We start from the raw sequence: 13,915 nt of genomic DNA on the forward strand, positions 1-13,915 counted from the left end.
ATTCAGAAGTTAAGTAACTTGCCAAGTGGCCAAGTATGTGAAAAGGGCAAGAATGAAACCAGTCCTGTTTAGCAACAACATCACACCCTCTTTACTGAATCTTGATGTCAAAAACGTCCAGACTTCAGTGCTCCTCAACCAATCTTAATCCATCCCATTTCACATCTCCATCAACCCAGTATTAAATTCAAAACACACGAGACCTAAGCCATCTAACACAGACGGTGTCGGTTTTTGAGAAGCATATTGCTCAGGCTGCAGGGACATTTCATGTTTAAATGTTTTTATTTAAAAAAAAAATTAAAGACCTTCATGGCACAACTTCTTCCCAGCACAGTTATGTTTTAGTTATACCAATTACAATACAATTACAACCAATAAATCAAGGGGACGAGGGGGAGATTCTAACTTCAAACTTAAAAAAAAAAAAAAAAAAAAAAGAGGGGGGCACTTCAAACAAAGTTAAAAATTACTTAAAAAACCTTTCAGAGTAATTGCCAACACAACTGTCTTATACTGGCATTGCGTTTCCTGCCATCTATCACTGCAGACACAGGCAGCCGCTGAGAAATAAAGTGTCCCAGTACAAGGTATACAGATGAGGTAATTTACAACAACACAGAAGTTGTTACTCTGTAAACCCTTGCCCCCCACCCACCCGCCCAACTGGGTCTTCTTTTTTTTCATGCTTCTGCAGTGACTCCTTAAGTAGCATTTTAAAAACTTCTATTTATTTTAAAAGGCTCTTGGGTGGCATTTCAGAGTCCTCTGCATTCACCTTCCGTCTCTTGCAAGGCCTGATGCGTGTTAGGAGGTCCAGCTGTCTGCAGCTCCCCACATCAGCCTCAGCCACAACTAGATTCTCTGAGCTACAAGGGTGGGATGTGAAGTCTCGATTTACAACCCTCCTCCCCACCTCAAAAGAAAGAATTCATTAGCGTAAGTGTCCTGTTCAAATCACAATCCAGTGCAAACGTAATCACAAATTGCATCTCTGGCACATCCGGTGCTTTTAGCTTCTGCACAAATTCCACATGGTAACCCCCACAGCATTCTAGGGCATAAAAGGGTCAAGAACAATAAATATCCACTGTAAGTGGCCACAAGAAAGAAAATCACCCTGCCACACTGTCAGAATGTTTTCCCTATGGTTGAGAAGCATTATAAAAGGAGGCTTTAGCTTCCTCTAAAGTTTACCATTATTATTCACGAAAGCCACCACCTTGATAAAGTTACTAGAGCCAAGATGGGTTATAAAGTTAGATAAGTTCATTAAATTCAACTCCTGAAACAATTATGTTTGTCTATGGCGCCCAGGCGAGAAAGGCTTATGATCTATAAAGGTAGGAGAAAGGGGAACTAAGACTTTAGGCCTTAAAATGTGTTGGAAGAATTTTTCCTAGTTCCCACAAGCAGCTACTGTAATGAAAGAATAGGAGAAAATACAGAGCTGATGGTTTTGCTATTGTGCTTAAAAAACTAGGCTTCCTCAGTGAAGCACCTGATAAACTTAGGTGGTTGGATTACAGTGGAAAATCCACTTTACACACACACAAACACACAAAAACTGGCGACTTTTCCATCCCCAATCCCTGCACTGCTGAGACACAAAATGAGTTTTATGGCAAAGGATCCTTAATCCCCAGAGACGCTTTGGCTTGTGGTGCTTTTTTAAGGCCTCTCTGCCCTGCCCGGTACCATGGGTCAAATGAGGGGTGTATAAAAATGGGGGCCTTGGGAAGCCTCCACGGTACAGGGCTGCAGGCCCCTCAGATGTGAACGTGAGACACCCACCCAGCGAGACCTTTACACAGGGAACTTAAATCTAACCTTGATAAATAAAACCAAACGTTTATTTACACCAAAGAATTCCAACACTGGATCTTTCACATGTGAAGGACAAAGTATTATATATATACACACAGCAAGGGGTGGCAGGGCTGTAACAAGAGAGTTTATAGTTTTCCCACAATTACAGGTCTACCATTTCAGTTTCACTGGAGATAGTGGCTCTGCTCCTACCTCTCAGATATATTTACAAGACTGAGGGGCAGGTCTTCTCACTGGATGGCATGTGAAGGAAGGGGAAGAAAGGAAGAAAAGAAGGCAGGAAGCTTAAAATGAAACTCCGTGTGGCCACATCTTCCATTAGCTCTGAAAGAGTTGCTAGCATGAAACCTATATAGACAATGTTTGTTTCTTTTGCAAAAAGCAATAAGTTAAGCCCAGTAACTAACTGAATTCAAAATGGCCAAGTCAAAGAAAACTGGAAAAGATTTTGCCTCCCCCTCCCACCAGCTACAGAGCATGTGGGGAGATGAAGGCGGAGAGGACCAAGATAAGGAGACTGGGAGGGAAGGTATTAACATTTTAAACTAAACTGGAACTAGAAGTCTAAGTGAGTTGGATTTAGGGCTCGGTTAATAAGACATGATTCAGATTGAAGTTTTCAGGACCTGTCTGCACTTTGGGTAGGTGATATTCAGCATCTCAATGAAACGAAGACATATTTCCACCAGATTCACCATGACAACCCCACTGAAGCACTTGGAGTAAAGTGATAAAAGTGACCAGCAGCACAATGCTCTTGTAGGTTGGGTCCTCCCTTCCTTCTTCCTTCCCACCTCCCTTGAAGAAGCTACATTTTTATAATCTCTGGAGAAGAGCATGAGATATAAATCCCCCAAAGTGTGGGATGGTGGGGGAGCAATGATGGACATGGGAAGAGATCTCCACCCAAATGCAGCAGCCGGGATTGAGGCTGGTTCATCTTTGTTCTTTAGTGATGAGAAATTAAATTTAAAAGGGGGGAAAAATTTTGTCCGTGAAATATTCCACCTGCAGGTAATTTTTCAGGGAATCCCCTGAGTTATGAAAAGTTCGAGTTAAAAAAAAAAAGAAAAGGAAAAAAAAAAAGGAAAAAAAAAGAAAATCAGCCTATTATAATTTTTTTTTTTTATGACTGAACTACTATAAATCCACAAGCAACGGTTCAGACACGGTGCTTCTGAAGTATTTCACCCCTCCCCGCCAGGCGCAAGCTGCATCAAGGAGAGCGTCGACTCCCCCACCTCTGCTTAGGCATCAGGAGACAGAAGGGGCCGTTACTGCTGAGCGCCAGCGGCAGCTGGAACAGGCATCCCAAGGGGGTTGGCAGCAGCAATCACTGGTGAGCCTGCCAGAGGTCCAAGGGGTGAAGGGGTTGGCACTGAAGAAATCCCTAAAAGAAAACAGCTGACAATGAGCCAGACACCAACCATGGAAACCTTAGTCCCCGGTTTTTCACCTGTTTCAAAAGTGACACAACAGTTATTCTCTTTTTCCCTTTTTTAAGTCATCTCTACACCCAACATGAGGCTTGAACTTATGACCCGGAGATCAAGAGTCACATGTTCTTCCGACCGAGCCAGCCAAGCGCCCCAGTAATTCTTTTTTTTTTCTGAAGGCCTCTACACAGCCAGATTTTTACAAATTAAATCTAATTTCAAGTTACAATTAATTTCTAAGTCAATTGAAGAGACAGGTAAAGAAATCTAAGCTGGGGGAGTTTAAGCAGTTTGTACAAAGTACACAGCTGGTAAGTAGCAACTATCCTTGAATTGAAAACCGAGGCCTGTCTCCAGGGCGGCGCTTTCCAACCAAACTTTCTGCTCTGTAATCTCTGTGAATATGGTAGTCACTAGCCACAAGTGGCTAATGAGAACTTGCAATCTGGCTAGTGCAACTAAGGAACTGTGTTTTAAATTGTATTCAATTTTAACTAATCTAAATAGCCACATGTGGCTAGTCTCGGCTCTACTGAACAGCACGAGGCTAGAGCCAAAGCTCACGTGTTCTTACATCATGACGCCTAGTTAGCTGGCAGCTTTCCAAATTACCAAAAGTCATTTTCGGTGGGGAAATGCGAAAATGGTGTTTTAGAATTTATTTGGTTTCTTCTACTCACCTAATGACCAGAATTACCAGTTAGACTGCCTTCCTCAACCATCCAGTTAATTTTCAAATTGTTACATATACACTTCTAGAACGGGTAATAAATTCTCATGGTTCAAAATACCAAAAGTGCAGAAGAGTATGTAGTGAAAAATTTCTCTTACCCTTTTGCTTGGCCAACTTATGGTACCATTTTTGGGGTGTATCCTTCCAGAAATATTTTATGCATATATATGAATATAATTATGTAAGAATGTGCATATAAAAATCACATATAAAAATGTGATTATGTATTCTTGCCACTCCTGGCCTTGGACATGGTGCTGAATCTTGTTTTTATTCCACATGACTATTTTGGAATTAGAGGTAAAAAAGAACATGAAACATTTATTCTTTTCTCTGGCCATATAGCTTTCCACTGAATGGATATCCCATAATTCATTTTATTAGTTCCCTACTGAAAGCTGGAATGTTTTGCTCTTACAAATAAGGCTACAATCAGCAGCCTTGGATTTGGATATATATCATTTTGCCCATAGGCAACATACCTTGAGGATACCTCAAGGTACCTTGAGTTCTAAAAGGTAGCTAGTTCTTTAAAAAAAGAATTGTGACAACAGTTCTTTGAGGGTGTCTGACTAAATGTCCTGACTACAAGTACACCCATATGGATGTTACCTACATGTAGAATTCTTAGGGGATAAGTCTATTGTTTCTTTTACAAAAGTGTGTATTCTACACACAAACTTGCTTTCAATCAAGAAGACTCAACAATAATGAAAAATCATTTCATACAAACCTTTACAATTTGCTAGGCACATGACAGATGCTCTGGGAGAAAACTGGAGAAGCATCCTTGTACACGTACAGATCTATACACCTTTACCCCCACCCTCAATTTCTTAGTCTTGTTTCTGGGAATCATGCAACTACTGTCACTCTAAACTGTGAGACAAAGATCTCCTTTTACTTTTCATAGTTTACTGGGACTTTCAAGCCTCTCCGTGAGAAATTTTTGGGACTCCGGCCTAGAAGCGACTGTCGATACCCTACTCAAGGCAGTGTCACTAACATAACCAGGTGTCAAAAAAGCATTTGGAAGCCTGGTGAGGAGACCACACAGGTCAGTACTGTCAAGAAGAAGATCAGCATTATAGAAAAGAGAAGGGCCATAAGAAATCAGGCCACAAAGAGGGAGCAAAACTAAAAATAACTGATTTCTACACCACCACCCCCCCTCCCAGGAAAGTTAGCAGAGAACTGACCTGACATCATATTGGCGCTGCTGACAGGCGTACTGCCCCCCGGCATGCTAGATGAGCCCATTCGAGCCTGGTCCTTCACAACAGTATCTAGAGAAAACAAAAAGGGTTAAGTTCTGTTACACTTGAAGGTAATGGTCTGGGGCCTTAAAGCAGCCATCCTCATTCTCTGTATGTATTTTATTTATAGTCTATGTTATTCCCAGAAGAACATAAAGTGGCAAGAACCTTCACCATGAATTAAACAACTAACATAAAATAGGATTATCTTTCCTATCAAACTGTGGTAAAGGCCAACTCTTAAACCAAATGGAAGGAAGATGTGGTCCTTATCCATAGAAAAGCTGATTTAAAACAAAATGATCCTGTTAGTTTTTTTTTTTTGGATCTTGTTAGGTTTTAATGAGACAATACAATCTAACCTGGCCAAGACAGTAATATTTTATCAGAGTAAATTGCTTTTATTTCAGTCCGCAGCTCAGCTGGTCAAGCATGGTGCCAAATGGGCAAAAGCTACAGGTTTGTGCAGGTTGATGCTATTACCACAGACCTCACTCTCCACCTCAATCAGCCTGTCCATTTGCGTCAGGCACAGAAGAGTGGGCAGGATTATAATCAGTTCACTATAAAACCATCCCACCAATCCCCAAGGAGTGATCCAACGTTAAGGCTAATGTCACAGTGAGGATGGGGTGGGACTAAGTGGCATTTACATTCAGAACAGCACAGTTAGCTATGCTCACAAACCCAGGTCAAGACGTTCATACAATAAGATATTCAAACCTCCTTGACTCTCTCCAGTGAACGAGTGCCAGACAAGGCCAGATAAAAGGTTGCCGTTCTAATCCAACTACTCCAGACTAGCCACTGAGAAATATCTCCCACACAGGAAGTAAAGCAGTTTGTTTAGGAGTGATCACGGGTCAAGTAGCCTGTGAGAGAGACAACCACGGTCCTCCCAACAATTCTGCAAGACTGTTGCCATTACTGTCTCCCATCTGAAGAAACCGAGGTTCACCGTGAGTCAAGTAACTTGAAGGCAAGCTAAAAGCAGCTGGGATTTCAATTGTTGGGCCCAGAGCTTTCTTCACAACACATATTCTCCCCTGCCTTGCACAGTCTCCTGGGTGGGCCTGCACAGGCTCTGTGGACTGGACAGTTAGACTCACAGAAATAGGGGTGCTCCATGGCCTCTCTTGCGGTAAGCCGTGACTGGTGGTCATATCGCAGCAGCTTGTCCAAGAAATCCAAGGCCTCGGGGCTGACAAGGTGCTGGTTTTCACTGTGGACAAAGCGTTCCCATCGCTTACGGGAGTGTCTGTAGAGCCAAAGTGGGAATGAGAAATAGACCGAGGGGCACAGAAGCCCAACATTTCACTCCTACATTTTCTTTAGTGGCTAGGAGCCCAGCCAATAGCAAAGAGAGATCAGAACTCAAGAGAGTAGGTCATGTACCCTCTGCCACTAGGGAGACAACAAAGCTAATTGGAGAGACTGGAAATAGCAGTGTTGCAGAAAAGAGAAATCTGGGTCCTCACGATTCTACAAAACATAATTCAGGTTACTTGATAGGATTAAGGGCCCCTGTCCTGCGTAGTAAAGAGGTCAGGTGGCTGGGTCACCAGGCCTCTTTCCCACCCCCACAGCAATTCCTGGCATCTCTGCCACTTGGCCAGCAGAAGCCTTTTTTCATCAGGCAAGTCCACCTCCTCCAGTTAAGTGGCTAATCGATTCGTATTGTGTCTAATTCCTATTGTCAGCATTCACGGTTTGCAAATCAGTCTTGAAGCATGCATTTCCTTTTCCTATTTCTCCCTTAGAGAGGGCTTTTGTCATTTGGAGAAACAAGCTAAATCAAGAGATTTTGGTTTTTGACTCTACACATTTCATTCACTTGACAGGAATCTGTAACCATAATCTCCACACTCAAACTCCTGGTAAGTGAATCTGGGAAATAGGCCATTTGGTGCAATCCTTTTACAACAGACCCGTTCATGCAGCACCCTGCATGGCCAGACCACCGACATACTTGCAGAGAAAAGTGTGTTGGCAAAGAAAATGTAACTATTTTGTTTTAGGACTTACCTGCCCAAGATATCATTGAAACGTGGATCTAATTCAATGTTGTATTTGTCAATATAGTCATATAAATCTTCTGTCCCCAGAACCTTGGCTATCCTCACCAACTAGGATTGAAGAGACACAAAAACCCACACCACAAACACATTACATAATTAAATCAACCGGCTTTAACTGAATTAACAGAAAGGGGTCACCATGACTACAGGTATGAATGCTAACTTCTAACAATATATTTCAAATTTCTTTGCATGGCAGGAATGGATTTCCATATAAAATTCCCTAAATTATCACTCAATGTGAAGGTGTCAGGAAAAAAGCAAAAAAAAAAAAAAAAAATTTTTTAACGTTTATTCATTTTTGAGGGATAGAGAGACACAGAGCATGAACGGGGTAGGAGCAGAGACAGAGGGAGACACAGAATCCGAAGCGGGCTCCAGACTCTGAGCTGTTAGCACAGAGCCCGATGTGGGGCTTGAACTCCTAAACCATGAGACCACGGCCGGAGCTGAAGTCGGACACTTAACGACTCAGCCACCCAGGCACCCGAACAAATGGTCTTATAACCTGCTTCCTTCCCCTTGAAATGTCTCCTTGATCAAGCACTGTCCTGCTTCACAGCCCAACTGAAGATGTCCCTTCTTCTGGGAAGCTGCTCTTGTACATTCAGACCACTCTCCCACCACAACTGCCTTTTTGTACCTGGTCTATGATTCTACTCTGACATTTATGACTGTAACTTATTTCCTTATATGTTCAGTTCCCTTACTGGATAGACTATGAACTATTTGAGAGAAGTGACTATTCTTTTTTTCTGTACTGCTTGGACTGCATGGTCCTGAGAATAGGGTTACTGATTTTTAACTGAATTCAGGTGGTATTCTTTGACTCATTAAAAATGGTCATTGTGCTCAAATAAGGCAACAGTACCTTCCACAATGTCCTAGAATCATTCCAGGTTCTTTTGAAAGAAATGGCCCCTTGTTCTTTATGGGAAAGTGAAGCTAGTATAAAAAACATCATCTACAAACATCAACTTAATCCGTATAAAGAGACAAAAGGATCACAGAAACACTACATATAAAACCCAACACGTTGGAGGAAACATTCCCAACATGTTGGGGGAAACAACTCTTTAATGAAAGCTTACACTAGGAGATTCTAAGGTAATGTTTTATTTCTTAAACCAGTATTCTTTTAACTGTATATGTTTTATAAAATAATTTTCAGGGGCACCTGGGTGGCTCATTCGGTTAAGCATCTGACTCTTGGTTTCGGCTTAGGTCACAATCTCATGGTTTATGAGTTCGAGTCCTGTGTCGGGCTCTGTGCTGATAGCCTGGAGGCCGCTTGGGATTTTCTCTCTCTCTCTGCCCCTCCCCTGCTCACACTTTCTCTCAAAATAAGTAAACTTATAAAAATAAAAAAATAAAAAATTTACACGTATATTTTGCAATAAAGCAAGCACTGCAAATTAAGACGACTAAGAGAAAAACTCTGATTTCAAAAGGCTCCCAAAACACCAGTCTGAAAATCAATGTCAGTTTGGCTGAATAAGCAATGAACTGAAGATATTATAGGGCCCCCCCATGAAGATTCTGAATTAACAAGTCTCAAGTGGGGGCTGGTCATCCGTATTTTAGCAAGATCCACAGTAGTTTCTAAATGGGTAGGCAGATCTAGCCATCATTAAGTTAGACCAGTAAGTTCCCTAATAGGAACAAAATTATCACCTGATCATAATTGTCATGTCCATGGAAAAATGGCTCCTTCCGGAAGATCATACTTGCCAGCATACAACCCAAGCTCCACATATCCAAACTATAATCATACATCTGCATTAAAGTAAAAAAAAAAAAAATATAGTTATCATACATGAAATATCTTGCAATTCAAAATAAAATACTGCTTTACTATTAAAAATATATATCACTCCACTGACCCAAAGTCCAAAAGTCCAAAAACCAGTTAACACCTTCATGTATTTCTTTTCAGTCTTTTTTCTATATACCCGCCCCACCCCCGTTTCAAAACAATCTGTATACTATTTGGAATGTACTCTTTTCACTTACCTAAGAAGGTCCCAAACTGTTACAGGCCATGGAAACCTTTTAATGTGTAGCATTATTTTAGTGCATAAATGTTTCAGAATTTAATCTTTAATTTCTCCTATAATTAGATAGTGTTTTGTTTTTCATCACCATTATAAACAATGTTGTGAAGAATATTTTTATGCATAAAATGTGTTTTGGGCTCTGCATTATAGCTTCAAGATCCCAGAAAAGCCATTTCTAGGACAGAGTCTGAACTTCTCAATGTGTCTGATAAAAACACCTGCGAGGAGCGGGCATGAAAGGTACTCCCAAGGATTTTGTTCCTGTGAGGAGAAAGAGGGCTTTTGTTCTTTTTTGGTCAAGGGGAAGGTCTTTAAAATACAATTTAGGAAAATCACAAGAGAACATTTTTGAGTTTATTTTAAGGTTGGTTAAACCTTACAATTCTCAATTTGACTCCAAAGAGTATCTCTGGTGTACCTTCTCTTCAGTTAGGATCAAATGCAGATCTATTCATATTCTCCTGACGTTATGAAAATAAGAACAAGTTATGATGGATGAACTGAAGTGACTCATGTTTTACATTCATATAAAAGGGACAGCCATGTATGTGCATAAATGGCCTACTCAAATGCACAAAACGACATTTTTACAAATTATGTGCAAAACACAGGACCGAAATTTTATCTGCCTTTCTCTTCTCACCTGATAGTCTACAAGTAGCTCGGGACCTTTGAAGTATCGGGAAGCAACTCTGACATTGTATTCTTGGCCAGGATGGTAAAACTCAGCCAAACCCCAGTCTATTAGTCGTAGCTGAAATAAAAAAAAAAGGGAAGAATAAATCATGAGCAATTTTATCTTTCATGCTACCCCACACACTGCCATCAGAATACTCTTAAAAGGGGCGCCTGTGTGGCTCAGTCGGTTAAGCGTCCGACTTGGCTCAGGTCATAATCTCGCAGTTGGTGGGTCTGAGCCCCACGTTGGGCTCTGTGCTGACAGCTCAGAGCCTGGAGCCAGCTTCGGATTCTATGTCTCCTCCTCTCTCTGGCCCTCCCATGCTCATGCTCTGTCTCTCTCTGTCTCTCAATAATAAATAAACGTTAAATAATAATAAATAAATAAATAAATTGGGGGAAAAAAAGAATACTCTTAAAAATACCAGCCATGTCACTACTGAAACCTTTCCAGTGACTACCTATTTACAGCATTTAGAATGAAAATCAAACTTCTTGGCTTGGCATACAGGGTTCTCCATGATCTAGTTCCTGTGCTCCAGTGAGACTTCTAGTTTCCGAAAAACACCATCTATTCTGCATTTCTGCACAATTTCTCAAACTGCTCTTCTGACTAGAATGTCTTCTGCTATCCAACCTAGACTCCTACTGAACATATCCCTATTTTTTGAGATATTTAAGTTAGCCCTTCAATGAAGTCTTTTCTAATTATCCAAGTAGAACTAACCCATGCCTTTAGTCCCCTGAACCCCAAATATATTTCTTTAATAGAACCTACAACTCTTTACTGTATATTCATTTTCTCTCTTTCTTTTTCAATATGCACTGTAAGCTCCTTAAGGGAAGAGACTGTGTAATTCATTTCTGCAATTTTTAGAATGCAACATAATGCCCAGTACACAAAAGAAAAATAAAAAATATTTGCTGAGTGAACGAAGTAAGGGAAAAGCCACACAAACAATTCTGACCAAACTGTATCCTCAAAATGGAAAAAGCAGTAGGCAAGCCCAAGAGGCAAGCTTATTTGCTCACTGTGCAAAGCATGACCATGATCTCAAGTATAAGCAGTAGGGCCTGAGTAATGCCGATCACTCTGGGCCTGTCCATGTAAGTTCACTGTTAACTAGGTACAGCGTTTACCTTGTATCAGCAATGAGTGGAAATGTAATAAAAAGCACAAAAGAAAGCATAACCTTTTTACGCTTTTTCTTTTTAACCCCTTAACATTAGTGCCTCAGAGCTCTCCTTGACCTTTTTTTTTTTTTTTTTTTTTTTTTTTTAAATCAACAAGTACTTCCAGATGACCATTTCTGGTCTATGGCTTCACACACAGCACCTCAGCCTTCCCCCCCTAGACTCTCCAGCCTGTGCCTCCTGCCAACTGACTCTTTTAGCCACCCAATAGACCTATCAAACAAAACCTCCTGAACACTCCCTGCAAAACCCGCTTCACCCACAGCCTCTCCCCTCTCAGTTAAAAGTAATTCTATTCATCCTGTCATTCAGGCCAAAAATTTTCACCCTGGGTTCTTGTTTCCCTTACACCTCACAGCACATCTGACAAATGGCTCTACCATATTCTGACCGTGATCATCACATCCACTGCCACCACCATCTCTTGTTTGACTTCCTGGAACAGTCTCTTTTCCTAACTGGTCTCCCTGCTTTCACTCTTGCCCTGCGCCTCTATTCTCTACTTTTGAAAGACCAAAAGCTTTTCATTTAAAAATGATTATGATTCAGGAAGATCTTATTTTTCAGTTTGATATACATGCATTTGTGTGTAGTTCTTGCAATTTTATCACATGTAGATTCAGGTAACTTCCAGAAGACCTTGACCTGTTTAATCACCACATATATCCCTTGTGCTATCCCTTCTCCTCACTTCCTAACCCCTGGTGCAACCCCTGTTTTCAAGCTCCAATTTTGTCATTTTGAAAATGGACCCATTAATGTAACTTTTTGTGACTGCTTTTTTTCACTCAGGATGAGATTCACCAAGTTGGTGCATTACTAGTAGTTCTTTCCTTTTTTTAAAAAAGATTTTATTTTTAAATAATCTCTACAACTAACACAGGGCTTGAACTTACAACCCCGAGCCCAAGAGTCACATGCTCCACCAACTAAGCCAGCCCCAGGAGCCCCTAGTTCTTTCCTTTTTAATGCTGAAGAATACTACTTAGTAATACTACCACATAATGCCACAGTTCAATTACCCATTCACCCACTGAAGGACATTTGGGTTTTTCTCCATTTTGAGCTATTACAAATAAAGCTATGTCCATATATAGGTTTTTGGGTGGACCTAAGTTTTTTGTTTCTTTGGGATAAATGCCATATTCCTGGACTGTTTGGTAAGCATATGTTTAGCTTTTTAAGAAACCAACAAAGTAGGGGCATCTGGCTGGCTCAGTTGGTTGAGTGGCCGACTTCGGCTCAGGTCATGATCTCGCAGTTTGTGAGTTCAAGACCCACATCAGGCTTGTTGCTGTCAGTGCAGAGCCTGCTTCAGATCCTCTGTCCCCCTCTCTCTGCCCCTCCCTTGCTTGCAATCTTACAAAAAAAAAAAAACGTTAAAAAAAAAAAAAAAAAAAAAAAGAAACGAACAAACTAAGAAACAATAGTCTGATACTTTCCAAAATGGCTGGGCCACTCCATGTTCCTGTTGGCAGTGCATTAGAGATGGAGTTTCTCTGCATCCTTGCCAGCATGTGGTATTGTCACTATTTTTAATTGTTCTAAAAGATGTGTAATGAATTCTTAAAAATTTAAGTGACAGCATGTCAACCCTCTGCTCAAACCCTGCAAAAAAAGCTCTGCATCTTCAGAGAAAAGGCCTGACAACGATCTTTAAGGTTTTACATGATGTGGTTCTCTATCTCTTTGATCTCATTTTGTTTCGCTCCCCCCTGTTCATTCTATCTAGCTCTATCTATCCAACATGCCAGGCACATTCTTGCCTCAGGGCCTTTGCACCTGCCATTTCCTCTATCTGGGACACATTTGTTTTTGAGATTACATGGCTGGTTCCCTCCAAATGTCATTCAAGCGTCACCTTCCCAATGAAACCTTCTCTTTTACAACCTTATTTAAAACCCTAACACCCTTTACGATTCCCTATTTATGATTTCTCTTCCACATCACCACAGAGACTATCAGCAGGGGAGGGGCAGAGAGAGGATCAGAGGGAACAGAGGATCCGAAGCGGTTTCTACGCCGACAAGTAGTGAGCCTGATGCAGGGCTCGAACTCATGAACTAAACCGTGAGATTATGACCTGAGCCAAAGTCAGCACCAGCTGGGCCACCCAGGTGCCCCTCTTCCAGTAATATCACTATTAACTTTCTATTCCACCAGCCTCCTGCAAATGCAAGCTCCCTACGGACAAGAATTTTTTTGTCTATTTGCCTCACACATATATCCCCAGCCTCTAGAACAATACTTATTAAACAGTGTGAGTCTAAATGAATATTAGTTGAATGAATAAATCAACTATGTCCCCAAAGTATACAACAGATAGCTATTACTGCCTATAAAAGGTGGGCTTGGTCACCTTAAAAAACTGATTATAAAGTCATGTGGTCAGTGTAGCTCTCATTAAAAGCATTTGTAAAGTTCGGGGGCCTCATGACACTTGCTAATAAGCAGCAGCATTTTCTGAATATTTTATCTATGTCACAGCCGTGTATACTTGACTCTCATAATAGTCTAGTGGCATGCAAAGCAATTATTATTATACCCATTATAAAAGAAAAAGGAGGTAAATGAGTTTCCCAAGAGATTAATTATTTAATAAATGAAACTAGAAGCCAGCTTCCCTGCCCAAAGTTAATGTTTTGCCCACTAA

The 13,915-nt window shown here is 40.9% G+C and overlaps 1 protein-coding gene across 6 annotated transcripts in view; it reads right to left on the reverse strand.

Moving 5' to 3' along the window:
* Positions 1 to 266: 266 nt before the first annotated feature.
* Positions 267 to 13,915, reverse strand: part of CSNK2A1 (casein kinase 2 alpha 1) — a 51,569-nt gene continuing 37,920 nt past the window's right edge. For 5 of the 6 annotated variants that reach the window (XM_049650996.1, XM_049651002.1, XM_049650998.1 and 2 more), the window contains 6 exons: positions 10,034 to 10,144; positions 9,008 to 9,109; positions 7,281 to 7,381; positions 6,365 to 6,513; positions 5,199 to 5,285; positions 267 to 3,220 (listed from right to left, as the gene is read on the reverse strand). In XM_049650996.1, the coding sequence (XP_049506953.1) occupies positions 3,105 to 3,220; positions 5,199 to 5,285; positions 6,365 to 6,513; positions 7,281 to 7,381; positions 9,008 to 9,109; positions 10,034 to 10,144 (666 nt within the window). In that variant the 3' untranslated portion in view covers positions 267 to 3,104. The other variant, XM_049650999.1, reaches the window with a different exon arrangement.

Source organism: Panthera uncia, assembly GCF_023721935.1.
Source record: "Panthera uncia isolate 11264 chromosome A3 unlocalized genomic scaffold, Puncia_PCG_1.0 HiC_scaffold_11, whole genome shotgun sequence".
Taxonomy (NCBI): Eukaryota; Metazoa; Chordata; class Mammalia; order Carnivora; family Felidae; genus Panthera; species Panthera uncia.